The 14,267-nt window shown below is 40.2% G+C and overlaps 1 protein-coding gene across 2 annotated transcripts in view; it reads right to left on the bottom strand.

Annotated features, from left to right (window-relative positions):
• PDGFA (platelet derived growth factor subunit A) overlaps positions 1 to 14,267 on the bottom strand; it is a 99,659-nt gene that overhangs the window by 44,893 nt on the left and 40,499 nt on the right. For both annotated transcript variants that reach the window (XM_068244607.1, XM_068244608.1), the window contains exon 4: positions 8,265 to 8,452. In XM_068244607.1, coding sequence (XP_068100708.1) covers positions 8,265 to 8,452 — 188 coding nt within the window. The remainder of the gene's footprint in view (positions 1 to 8,264; positions 8,453 to 14,267) is intronic.

The raw sequence follows: 14,267 nt of genomic DNA, 5'->3' as shown, positions 1-14,267 counted from the left end.
CTGAGCCAATTACTGGGGCTAATCGTGGCTGAACGGCAGACCGCGGGAGGATGGTGAGGGACTTGCACGTGTTTATGCTACAGGAGGAGCAGCAGGTAAGTATCGGTTCTTCCTATTATGTAGAGCTCTGGTTTCCTTTAAGTAAAAGTAAATCTTATTATGCTGCAGTCACTTTATTAATAACATAGCTGATTTAGTTCTATAAAGTTTGTCAGCTAGTCTGTAACTAGACTGCATGCCAACCTGAAGCGAAACATTTAATCATATGATCATCTAGTCTTCCAGTATTATCATTTATTGATCTCCAGGTGTTCTTACATGCCCAACCAGCTTTCCGTGCCATGATCGCAGTTTCCTGTCCCTCTAGGGGAAACACAGGCCTCTATGGTATTAAAAAAGGAAGTCTTTATAAAATGTAGACTTTGTGCAAACGGAAAAACGTTCAGAACCATTCCGGAGCCATCCACCGACGTATAACACTTTCCACCACATCCTGTGCGACTCTTCTGTACAATTTGCTAAGTCACGCCACAAAAAGCTATCCAGATTCAGAAATCGCTGCTTGCGAACTGCAACAAGTCCCCACAAAGAAGGCAGGCGCTGCGGTATAACCAACACTGTGCTCCACTGTCTACATGTGGAGGTGAAGAGGTGAGCTTCCATTTAAAACTCCTTCTCCTGGCATCTACTTCAATCAGATGTCTTCTGACTTCGCTAGGATAAATCTGTGATTGTTTATCTATTCAGCAACAGGGATGGCCATTTTTACTAAGGCATCTCTATGCCAAAGATCATTAGAGCTTCAAAATCTTACCAAAACTGCCCCAATTTTTACATAGTTACAAAATGATCTGATAAGACATACGTATATCAAGTTCAACTAGAAATTTTCTTTTATAATCCTAAATCCTAACATTAGTATAGCGTTTTTCTCCTGTTGGACTCAAACGCTCACTAAATACACGCTCAAGAGGCCAGTGTTAGGGAGTCTTGCCCAAGGACTTCTTACTGAATAGGTATTGACCCTAGCCAGGATTTGAACCCTGATAACCCATGTCAAAAGCAGAGCCCTTAAAGGACACCTGAGGCAAAAATGAATGAAATAAACGATTGTATCTATCTTCCTTCTCCTAAAAATGTCTTTTTAAGATAGTCCACAGTTTTATTTTATGTTTAAATCTACTTTTTTAAGTTTTAACAGTTTTATTTTTTTTGCTCAATGATACATTCATTGAAGTATGCCAGGTCATGAACTATTGACCCTTTTACTTCTTTTTCCTGCTCTCAGAAGCCATTTTCTGCTAGGAAAGTGTTTTATAGTTGGAATTTCTTATCAGTAAGGGGCATACTGTAGTCACTTCCTGTCTGAGTCAGGACTGAGTCAGCCACTTACATACCTGATTTTTAACTATTTCAGGCAGAGAAATAAAAAAGGAACACAGAATAGTTATTTGTGTGTCAAGCCCTGTACATACCCATGTCTATTTCATCTCGGGTATCCTTTAACCAGTACACTATCCAGCCACTTCATACAGGGTTACAAGAAGTTGCACTACAACCAGTTATGTGACTGCAGCAACCATTGTTAGGTTTTCTTTATGAATGCATTGTAATAAGCTCATCTCTCAGAAAAAAAGTATATTTCCCTCCCTCCCCCTAACACTAAGAAGGGTCCGCACTCATCCACAACTTCCCTTTATACTTAAGTGCTCATGATAGCCTTCTACTCTTCTCCCTAAACATATACCAGTATTCACACAACTGGCATAGTTTGTGTTGTGCACATAGCACAACTTGTGTTGCCTAGGTAACACTTCTACATCAAGGAACCATAGCAAATCAGGTCCAGAGGCAACTAGATATGAGATAGCAGTGAAATCATCATGGCTGTTGAGTTACTCTCACACTTTGCAATGCAATGACAAGCAATGAAGTCATATAGGCAAACTACAGTAGTCAATAAAATATAAAAGTTTATGTTGTCTTTATTAAATTTCCATTATCTGTGTTTCGCAAAAATGCTGATACACTAGGGTAAGGTAACTCAAAAGATCTGGTGCTCCAGATGACATTCCTCAGTTTCTGAAAAAACTCCATTTAACACAATCTAATCCCTATCCCATTGATGAACCTCTAAATCAATAATTAACATCTTAATCACCTGACCTTAACTTCAAATTAACCATTAATCGGAGTCCAAGAACAAAACCTCAACCAACACTTATCATTGAAGCAGACCTACTCTGGAGTTTGACGTCCACCAAGATATAAGGCCAGATAAAATAGGGGAAATGGGTTAAATAAATGATTAATCATTGAGCAAAGCTGAAAAACTTTTATCAACAATGACAAAACTGTTATAGGTACAGGTCCACTTCCTTACCTAGTCAGTATCACTTTGCACTGATTTCAGCAGAGCCTTTACAGCCCTGCACTAATGTTCTCCTGGTATCAGCGCAATTGGGTTGGCAAACTCATCAACAGAACAAAACAGAGCTGAACCTGAACTCTTCTGCATAACATTCTTTTTGACCAATAATTTAATGCATTTTAAACCAAAACCAACCCTCCTTCGCAATTTCTTGCAATAGAAAGTTATTGCACAGTTTCCAAGGTTATCTGCACAGCTACATCACTAAAATAGGATTGTTTCCAAGGCCTCTGGGTTATAATTCCGCCCCCCAGCTGATGTATAGAGTTTTTCTGTTTCCTGTAGGAGTGATGCTGAGTAAATAATTGGAAGCAAGTATGTTTCTGTTCACAGAGGAGGTTATGTATACATAACTATACACAAGCAACTAAAATAAGACTAGAACACATTCTGCTGAAGGAACTGAAGTCTTGTAAACATGCCAATGGTTCTTAAGCCAATAATCTAGCAAGTATGCAGTAACCCCCTGATCCTTTCCGATGTGGAGTATCATATCATCTTGACTGAGCACACCATTTTCCTCCCATTGCCCCTCCCATTTAGTCATGCGCTGTCCCTCCTCCCGGCTTTGTGGCAACAGTACGCATCGCTAGCCTATATGTTAGCAACACCTCTGTACAGAACTCGGCCCTGAAGAGTCTCTCAAACAATTGAGTCCCGATCCCCGGGAAGCAATAATATTTGAATGTGTTATGCACCTAAGAGAAGCTGTAGTTTGGGTCAGAACACATACCATGTATATACCAGTTTTAGAGAATAAATGCAGGCTCTAATTCAAACAACTACCTATACAGTGGGCTATGCGATTTCAGTCTGGACCTACTGAACGTTGTATAGGCTACTGAAACAACAATTTAACAGCTTAATAATTGTGGTTCCCTTTCATATGACCCCTAAAGGTAACATTAACCAGCGTACGTGTTGTGGGGCAGTCTCATGAGTTGGTGCCGCTAGTAAAAAATATGCACTTCCCTGGCACCCAGTCTCACTTGAGCCATCCCCTCCTGGTGTCTAAAATTAACTCCCCACCTAATGCTTAACACTACCCCACCCCCTTCAAGTGCCTAAAACTAGCCACACCCCCAAATTCCTAACACTAACCTCAGCAGCCAGACAACCGATAGTTGTAATTGATCCTCTACAATCAGCTACAACCATTTTTCCAATGCAGTAGCCAATCAGCTACTATCCACATCGAGCACCCAACTCACCACTTAGGCACCCAATTACCATTAATTAACATAGGCGTTTATTAGACACCTGCCGATCCCAGCGCCCAAATACCCTGATTTGCATTATTGTACTGATCAACCGACCAGCACTATCGAGGGAATATAAATACCAATTTCATTTTAAAGTTGTGACTGCTGTCAAATAACATGTAAGAAGCATATGTACTGAATCATTTGCAAGAAATCCTATTGTGATTGCAAGGTCCCTGCCTGCACCAGCATGTATTTTACTCTTCTCACAATAACATGTTTATACAGCATTTATTCTCCAGGATAAACAGCTCAGTTTTTGTTCTTATATCTTTATAACAGATCCTCTATGCTCTTTATTATTGTGAATCATCTCTTCACATCTTATGTGAACAGTTGTCCAAACCTAAATAACATCAGCATACTTGAAGTGACAAGTGGCATTATGAGATAAACATACTGTAGGTGCATATAATACTAGCCCTAGTAAGACATTCTCTTTAGTCTCTTTCTGTTTTCAAGTACAGCAAGAGTTAAAAAATGAGAGTTTCTAACTATGCAAGAGCTTGTGCACAACTTGTGGAATTCAGTCTGGTTTCCTGAAAAGTAAATAGAATCTAAAACAGCTGAGGAAGAGTGAAAATATACCTATTCAAGAGTTTGTGCACAGCTTGTGGAATTCAGTCTGGTTTCCTGAAAAGTAAATAAAATCTAAAACAGTGAAAATATACTTATAATGAGGCTTGAGTGCAAGAAAGTTCAAAAGCTCATTATTTCTCTTTCAGTTAAACAAGACTAAACAGCAACTGTGCCAGTCTACTGGAATCCTAAAAATTAAGCCATTAAACTGTAAATAAAAATATGAGACTCATTTCCATGTTACTAATGTTCTATTTACCATTCGTACTACACACAGAATTATCTGATAAGTTTATGTTCACGTCAGGTTAACTTTACAGATGAGGTCTAAAAGGCTGATCCACAAAACTTATCCCATAATTTTCCTCTGTGCTTCAGCACTTTTCAAACAAAAAAAAATTCATCACAACAGGGCTCCAAATTATTTAAATATTACTTTTTATGAAGCCTTTTTACATCTTTTTGGGTTTGCTAAGTGCCTATGTTAGGATTATTAAAGAGTTTAAATAGATAAACTAAAATTCATAGGAGGGAAATCTAATGACAAAAGTCAACCCCTAAGGACCCAGTTCCACTTTCTACCATGCACTTTTAACAGGGCTGTGGAGTCGGAGTCAGAGCAATTTTGGGTACCCGGAGTCGGAGTCATTAGTTTTATAAACTGAGGACTCGGATGATTTTTGTACTAAATCCACAGCCCTGGTAAGTATTAGACTAAGGAGTCAGAGCAATTTTGGGTACCTGGAGTTTCATGAACTGAGGAGTCGGAGTTAGATGATTTTTGTTCAGACTCCACAGTCCTGATTTTTAATGCAAAATTGTGAAAACACATGCAGTTTTATGCGCATTTTGAAAGCAAATTTTTGCACCTGATTTTTAATCTCCATAGCAACATGACATCACTGTGACTACACAGGAAACATGAAGAAGCATGTTAGATGGAAAAATGGATGCAAAAATTCACATTAAAAATGCATTTGCATGCGGGACCACTGAATCGCGATTCACATGCAGGGCAGTGCGTGGCTCAGAAATCTGCAGCATTAAACTGCATTGGTTTTTGCAATTTTGCACTCAGTGGAAATGGGCCCTAAATCCTTTATCAGACTAGCAGTGACACCATCATAAGGTCTGTGGCCTATAAATACACCTAGATCTCTGTCCAACTTCACGAGTCATGTGAGAGCTATGAATGTTACTGGCTATATTCAGGCATACGATTTTCAAGACCGGTAAAAAGATTTCATATTATCTAAATGGCAAAATGGCATTTGACGGGGAGGCTGCACATCACACAAGACGTTTGTGGATTAAACAACAATGGCCAATTCCTAGACTTGGCATCTCATCTGATTATTATGAACATGTGTTTATAGGAATATAGAAGTATAAATGAATGAATATGAAGAAGAAGTGTATATGTTACGGTCAGAACCCGAAGTGTGGCCACTTCGCGTTCTGGCCAGCCACTTCGGGTTCTGGCCGGCCAATGTGCGAAGTGGCCGCAGCCCAGCGGCCAATGTTAGAAATGTAATGTTTAAATGTATTAAAACCTGCTTAATTTCATGAAATATAGCCGGCGGCAATGTAATTGATGAAGCCGCCGGCTTTCGCACTGCCTCCTCTCCTCCTCCTTCCCCCCCGCCTTTTTCCTCTCTCTGCCTCCTATACAACATACGGAGCAGCCGGGGACAATGCGTGTCTTGGAGAGTCGTTCGTTGCGGCAGGGGAAGCAGAGCGGGGAGGCTGCAGACATTGCTTCTGCCAGCACCCGCTCTGCAGGAACGGCAGGATTCCCCTGCCGCGACGAACGACTCTCCGGGACACGCATTGTCCCCGGCTGCTCCGTATGTTGTACAGGAGGCAGGGAGAGGAGAGAGGCTGGGGGGGGGGGGGGGGGGGGGAAGGAGGAGGAGAGGAGGCAGTGCGAAAGCCGGCGGCTTCATCTATTACATTGACGCCGGCTGCATTTCATGAAATTAAGCAGGTTTTAATACATTTAAACATTACATTTCTAACATTGGCCGCTGCGCTGCGGCCACTTCGCACATTGGCCGGCCAGAACCCGAAGTGGCTGGCCAGAACGCAAAGTGGCCACACTTCGGCTTCTGGCCATAACATATATACTTCAAACAGTTTTAAATTCTTATCTGATGTGGAGAAAACAGGGAAAGTGGTGGAAATTATAGAGCCTTGCTTTTACACACTTCCTTTCCCGCCTACTTAATCTACAGATGCATAGACATCACTTATACGCCTAAAGAATTCAAACAGAACAACCTTCCCAATCAAACAAGTTACTCAACTGTTCACCTGTGTACCTACTAAGAGCAGATGGGAGAAAGCATGCACTTTCAGTACCAATTCATCTTGCAGAAACATACAAAGTTACACAAAAGGGTTCCAAAAAGTCTGAAGTGTCCTCAACATCTCTTGTCTGGCACTGTTTACAGCAACCTACAGACATACAGTAAGATCACCTTCCAAACTGGGACCAGGAGCATCACTATGTCACAGGTGTACTCAATATTGTATTTTTTTTATTCATTACTTTTATATATGAAAAATCAGAAACAAAGAAAAGCATAAAAAGCAATGAGCAAAAACATAGGGTTATTGATATAAAATGCAGGAAAATCATTTTGGGTCAGGGGTCTAAATACAAATAAAAACAGCAAGTGTCATAGCACTCAACAAGTCTCGAGCATGGCATACCATATTAACATAAAGGTCAAAGCAGCCGGCAAAGCTCAATACCAAATCACAGTCACAGTGAGAAGTAGAGGTCAAAACAAACAGCCAAGAAAGAAAATAGCGTACCAAAACCATTTAAACATGTTAGGGCAATCAACCCTTTTTTTTAACATTTTAAAGAAAGAGTGAAAGAGTGGGTTAAATGTATCACAAGTCAAACAACAATTTAATTCCTTCAGTCATTTTACAGAAAATTAATATCCATCATTGCTTGGCAACATACTGTATATGATTATGTTACCTAGAACAAGTCTGTCACTTTCTGAAAATCAGTCTGGAGCTAATCCATGTGCAATAGAGTGATTTTATGCTGTGTTGTGTTAAATGAGGGACTATTTTTAAAACAGGAACCATAATGCTGTATAGCAGAACATTGTCAATTATTTAGGAAACCCATTTTACCTATACTTTTTCAGGTTTCAGCATCAGAAGTGCTTCTTATAGCTATATATGGCTGTATATTGGTATGTAACCCCACCCTCCCAGTGATGTCACAGCCTAGGCTATGATGTAATGCACTGTCTTCCCCCAGAGACGCTGGGAGATCATGTGCTGTTCCTGCTCATATCTCAGAGATTTACCATGCCAGCTGTAAAGATGCCGGTATCTCTGACAAATTTAAGAATGTAAAGCAGGGTGACGTAGGGTTGTACAATTTGCAAACATTAACTACATAATTTATAAAAGAATGCTGTAAAATAAGCAATTATATTCATTAAGTTAAATACAGTAAAGTTCCTCCTTAATATCCATCAATTGGAGATGTGGGCTGTTTCTCTACTCTACACACAGTTTAGTTACAGCCTTTCTTCAAAAGCAACAGACCTATTTTAGAAGATCGATTTAGTTCTGTCACAATTGTATATTTATTATTGGAATTGAGTGTCTCAATATCAACCATTAAAATAAAAGAGGGTTTTTGCAATATTTATGCTTCAAGTAGAAAAAGGAACATACTATGCTAGAATTACAGCAACAGGAAGTCAATATGAATAAAACAGGAAGTCAAAAACTTCTGTTTTATGACACTTTAATGTCACCAATTTGAAGAACAATTTTGAAATGGATACAAAAGATATCACTAGTTATAACCAACACCTAGGACAAAATTATGGGATTAGCCTTTCACCAGTGTGCCAGACTGGTAATAAGTTACAACACACATTAAGCTCTGGAATCTCAATATTAATATTTGTGATGCACACAAACTTGTTTATATCGGTGAACCTGCGATTTACCTTGACATTCCGGTGGTGTATCCTTGACGGCTGGCATTTAACACTGCTGGTATTGCAGCAGCCTGTGCAACGTTTTACCTCCACACAGGGCGGCCATATCAGAAAGTTTGCAGATGTTGGGTCTATTTGGCTACGAGGTATCTCATAAATAACAGTCCTTGTTTTGCAGAGAGCAGGGACAGCTTCCTCTGTGAAAGTAAAGAGAAAGTAAAACAACAGATGAAACAACTTTATAATCTGCCATAGCAGCCTTGTGCATACTATAAGACAAGACAAATAACATTTCTATTGTGCTTTTATACTGGTGGACTCTTAAGCTGCAGCCAATAGGGGATGCTCAGTAGGCAGTAGCTTTGTTAGAGTGTTTTGCCCAAGGACTCCTTACTGAACAGGCGCTGTCTTACTGAACAGGAAGAGCTGTGATTTGAATCCTGGCCGCCTGTGTCAGAGGCAGAGCCCTTAACCATTACACTAAAATAGGTGTATGAAAACTGGAGGAGGAATGTCCACAGCAACCAGATTCCTTACTGGTCCCTATTAGAAATGGCTTCCGGCACCTTCCAAATTTCCAGTCACTCTCACTAAGATGATCACTCACTATGCAATGTCTGTGTAAAGACTCCTTAAAGTGGTACAAAACACAGAACTTTCTGCTCTAAAAGATTAGCCACAGCATGATAACCTTTATGGAAAAGAAATAAATCTTCATTATAATGAATGGAAATCCTAATAAAATGCAGAAGTTTCAACTTAGATTCACTTTGCAGGGAGCACTAAAAGGATTAAGCCTCGGTGTTTGCTGTATGGGGAGAGCTTCCTAGGCAGAGCTCCTGAAGTCTATTCACAGCTGCTGATAAGAACTAACTGGAAGCTTTGATCTAGCTAAACAAGCACAGAACTCAGAGCAGAGAATTTCTTCAGCAACTATATGAAGAGTAAAGACTTTTCATTGTGTGCTGTGCAAGAGTTCAGGTCCACTTTAATAACTGCTGGAAACCGTTTCTGAGATACAGGGTACATCTATTCCTCAGTGTCATCTTCATTTCTATACAGCATTTACTCCTCGCCTGACTATACAATTTAACACGAAAACATAAAAATGAAGCCAACTCAAACTTAACACATGGCGAAGGTTTTAGTAAAATTAAAGAAAATAAACATCCAACAGTCAGTAATTAGTGTCTGTTGTTGACCTTCCATAAGCTGGCAAGAAATGGGTGCTAGCTCTCAGCTAGTGAGAGGAAGTGATAAATAAGAATATCTGTATAGGGTCAATCTAGGGTTGCAAACAGAATTTGGGTATCTCTGGATCCCTTTCTCTCCCTACTCATACAAACAATACAAACACAAAGCAGAAAGCCTAGGGAGGTTTGGAGTAGAAAGTGTACTTTTTTGCTTAGTCAGCCAAACACACATACAGAGAATTCAGAATCTGGGACTGTTCCTTCCCCCACCCATTACAAGTTGAACCATTTGACTCGGTTACATATTTATAACTTGTTGCAGGCAAAATGGAAAGGTAATTTTAATATCATTTGGTTACAAAATGTATTGTGTATCAATAGTCAATGCCACATCAGATGGTTAAGAAAGTAAAGTAAAAAAAAATGAATGATTTCAGCACGAAATGCAAACAGGAAGTAAGAGAAGGGCTCAAACTGGGGGGACACAGTCTAACTCCTCACTATTGCATCAAAAGAAGTTTTGACTGTGGTAAAGTGTTAAAGGGAACCATTCTACAGGAAGCAGTTTTAATCATACCATATCCCAGACTAAATTGCACTCACACTTAAAGTGAACCTCCGGACTAAAAATCTACTCAGCAGAACTGAAAACGCTTGGTGTTTCTTTAACAGTTTCACAGCATCAGAACTTTGTTTTTCTTACCAAAGCATCATTTTTAGCTGCATTTTTAGCTAAGCTCCACCCATCAAAGAAAACTGCCGGGGCTTTTTTTCCCTGATGCTGTGCAAAGCATGATGGGATTGCCTATGTTGTTATGCACGTTGCCTAGCAACTGGACGGGGTGATCAGCACAAAGGACAGTTGGAACTGTGTCTCATACTCCCTGTCACCTCCTTTCAACCAAAAAGATGGCTGCCCTCATGAAATCAAACATTTGCCTGTTCTTTTAAAACAGGGTGGGTAAGAGATTATATTACCTATCTATTTTAATTAACATAACTAATGTAACTTAATGACAGTATGTTTGTTTAGGCTGACGTACCTCTTTAAGTTAAGGTTTGTTTGGGTGAGCGGTTTGTTCTTTTTAATTATTTTCCTTTTTAATTTCCTTTTGTATTTCTATTTCCTTAAACTTCCCTTCACTGTCAAGTTATAGAAAGTTACAGAGGCTACTTACCTTAGTAGAGGGAGGCCTCTGGATAGTACAGTGGCTTCCCCCATCAACCTCGACACCCCCCCCCCCCCCCCCCCAAATCTAGCGCTGCAGCACTCTTAGCAAATCCAACAAGGGCTTGTCGGAGTTGCTCTTGCGGTCGCGCTCCCCACTATGTAAGGATTTGCTCTTGTGGTCACGCTCCCCATTATGTGTGAGCATGGCTTGCCCAGTAGTAGGAAGCCGCTCATGCTCTGGCTTTTCTTCTGTGCACAGGTGGCTTTGTGTTACTGCACAGGTAGGAGTTGTGCAGGCAAAGGCAGCTGCACTCATATACAGAGCAGAGTATGGCCGCAAACAAGAAGAGTTGAGGATTGGAGGGGTCCAGGAGGACACGTGAAGCCCTGGATCATCCAGAGGCTTCCCTCCACCTCGGCAAGTATCTTTTTTCCTCATAGGTTTGCTTAAGGATTTTACTGACTTCATTTTATCTCATGATTCAAAAACAATTACCGGGCATGAGAAAGGCTTGGCATCAGTTTAATCCTTAATTATGCATAATAATTACCGTAGAAACTCGAATACAAGTCAACCTTTTGTATAAGTTGATGCAAATATTCAACTCTCTTGCGCCTGGAATTTTTTATTGACTCAAGTATAAGTCTACCCAGCAACGTTAATGGCTTCTCTTGGGGACAAGGAGGGGTTAATGACTGCACTGCATACAGTATCGCAACCATTAACCCCTCCTGTCCCGTAAGTGCAGCCAATAACTCCTCCAGGCTCTGAGGTTTCACAATTATTCATCCCCTTCCTGAAGCACAGTATTTTCCCCACTGTCCCTTTCCTTGTTAACTGTTGTGGCCAGGACTTTCAGACCTTTGTTTTCTTGGCATTTCCTTTCCTCAAAGTATCACTAATCACTAGGTACATTTCTGCAGCCTTATATTGTTAAAAAAATTGCTGCAAATGGGAATGTCACTATTAGTACACACATTACTCAATGTGCTCAGTGCTGCCCATGACCCGTGTATAAGTCGACATATGAGTATATTGCACATACACAATTCCATTCAGTTTTACAGAATTATTCCTAACAGCTTTTCAGCTGTGTTTCATGAATGCTTAAAAGCAGACTTGAACTCTTGTACAGCACACAATTAACAGTTTTCATAGTCGCTATGTGTCCTGTGTGTGTTTAGAGAGATAAGACTGTCTAATAAGCTGTTATCAGCAAGTGTGAATGAGGGTTGTGAGCTCTACCTGAGATATGCCTCAGCTCTGTGATAACACTAAAGCTTAACCCTTTCTGTGCTAACCAGGAATGTACAGACAGTTAACACTTCAGGGTTTTGGGGGGATTTCCATAAATTGTAATGTAATTGCTATTATGTAATTTTTCCCCTAAAGTGTATCATGCAATGGCCTATCTTTAAAAGCAAATAGTAAGTTCTAAGTTTACATCCAGTTTAAGGGCTAGTTTAAAATCTGGCCACAGCAGGCATTAAATGACAACACACAACAGGGTTGTAGTTTTGTTATGCAACAGTAAACATTCTAGTTGCACAACTCACAAACATAAAAAAACTGTGTTAGTTACCCCTCCATTCCTAAAAGCTATATTGGTCAACCAACCCAACCCTCTAGCTATAGGAGTTGGTACAAGCAGCAAGACAAACCATGCAAAATATCCCAACTGCAATCTAGTGGTAAATAAAGACAGGAGGACAGATTTATCAAAGCATTACCAACAGTTTTTTTCTTCTTAAACTGGTCTAACCAGTAGGGAGAACAGTTCTGAATGATTAGAACCTTCTTAAATCCTAGGAAATAGTGGAAGTTTAACATAAATTTCTGGAGCTGCACTACAGTTAAGAAAAGTGCAAATCTGTCCCTAAACTGCTGCAGAATAAGAAGTGCTTAATTGCAGTTCTACAGATAGTGCAGCAGTGCAGGCTAGACATGATTTGTGAGGTGCTCCTCCCCCTGCTGAATTCCTCCTCCTCAGAGCCTGTCAGTATCACCTCAGTAACCTCAGCAACATCAATTTCCCCCACACATCACACTGTCTGATAAACCTTCCTAACCCCTCCTATTTTACAACAGTTTTAGAAGGAATCTGCACTAGTGATTTTTAAGGATGTCTGAGACAGTTCTGTACAGATATCTAAAAAACTACCAATATTTTGTATCAGACACTCTAGATAAATGTCCCCCAGGGACCCTTAGAAGAATTCTTCAGTCTTTTAGCAACACCTGTTTGGTTGGTTTATTGACTTTATACACACTTTGGACTCTTGTACACATTAGCCAGGGCAATTGCTCTGATTTCAGGGTGATCACATAGCACAGTAAACTCGTAACTGCTAATACTGAGCAAGCACTCCGGTGTCTTTCTCTGAACCCAGCAAATACAAACACACTTACCGCTGCTTATAGCTAAGCTGCGACAGCTCATGCACTTATCTGTGATCTGCCTCACATCTGTATCTGTGCTCCATACGTAAGGTCTGAACTGATCACTGCCCTGAATTGCTATTCACTTCTCTTTACACAGACAATTCTGTCAGCCAGCAATAAACGGTGCTGAGGAAAATGGGATTGTAAGCAAAAGCACAGTAAAGCTGACTTCAGCCTCAATTTTCTATCAGTCTGACAATATATAAATAATAATTTTGACAAGATATAAATACACATGTATACGTATGTAGATAGTTAACCTAGACAGGATTGTTTTGTTTCTTTCCCCTCAGCAAAAACTGAGTTTCACTTAAACCCCCACACACACTTCTTACACCAATCAAGATTGTGAGTCATCAAAACACCTGCCAGCAATCCCAGTCATACAATTTGTCACAAGCGCCTTACTAAATATACTCCGGCAAGTGTGAAAGTGCAGTCTATGTACTCTACGAGAAGATATTCTCTGGCCGACTTACCCAAGCCTGGCTCTGCAGACAAACTGAACTGCAAAGTATACTTTACAACATAACTGCTTACTGACTGCCTGCCCGCAATGATAAAGAAACTGTTCCGAGCAGAATAAGTTCTACTTGATTCATGCTTCCAAAACATATATAGAGTATATAGTATAGTATAATCTCGTTATCATAAACACTGATATTGTAGAACTTAGGGTATACTAAACTAAATGTCCAGGTCTTGGCCAAGCAACATTATAAATACATGTGAGTAGTGTCTGGTGTAGTTAACCTATATATAATGTTTTTTGGCCCCTGCGGTACTCTGTATCTGGCTATAATAGAAAGTGGGTGGGCACATGCATCATATGTCAACCGGAGACCCATGAGCAGGATAGCAGCCACTTGCAGCCTGCTCACAATCCGCATGCTACTCTGGGCACAGGTAGATTACCTCAAAAGCTAAAGATTGCAAGCTGCATCTACTCCACCTATCTGCACCTGTAGTTCTACTTTAATTTTGGCTTAGAAAGCACAACCAGCTTGAGATAACCTTCGGCTCACATTATCAATGATATCCTCTTGAACTTCCTGCATAGCAGCAATACATAACCCAAATATCTCAATACACATTTATTTATGTCTGTGACAAAGAAGACTCCCAAACAGCAATCCAAACACGCATACAGGTACCTGATTACCTCAAGACTGTAAAGTATACTTGTCAGTTCCTCACACATCATG

Source organism: Hyperolius riggenbachi, chromosome 7 (genome assembly GCF_040937935.1).
Source record: "Hyperolius riggenbachi isolate aHypRig1 chromosome 7, aHypRig1.pri, whole genome shotgun sequence".
In the NCBI taxonomy this organism is placed as follows: domain Eukaryota; kingdom Metazoa; phylum Chordata; class Amphibia; order Anura; family Hyperoliidae; genus Hyperolius; species Hyperolius riggenbachi.
This window is presented reverse-complemented; position numbering and strand designations above follow the sequence as displayed.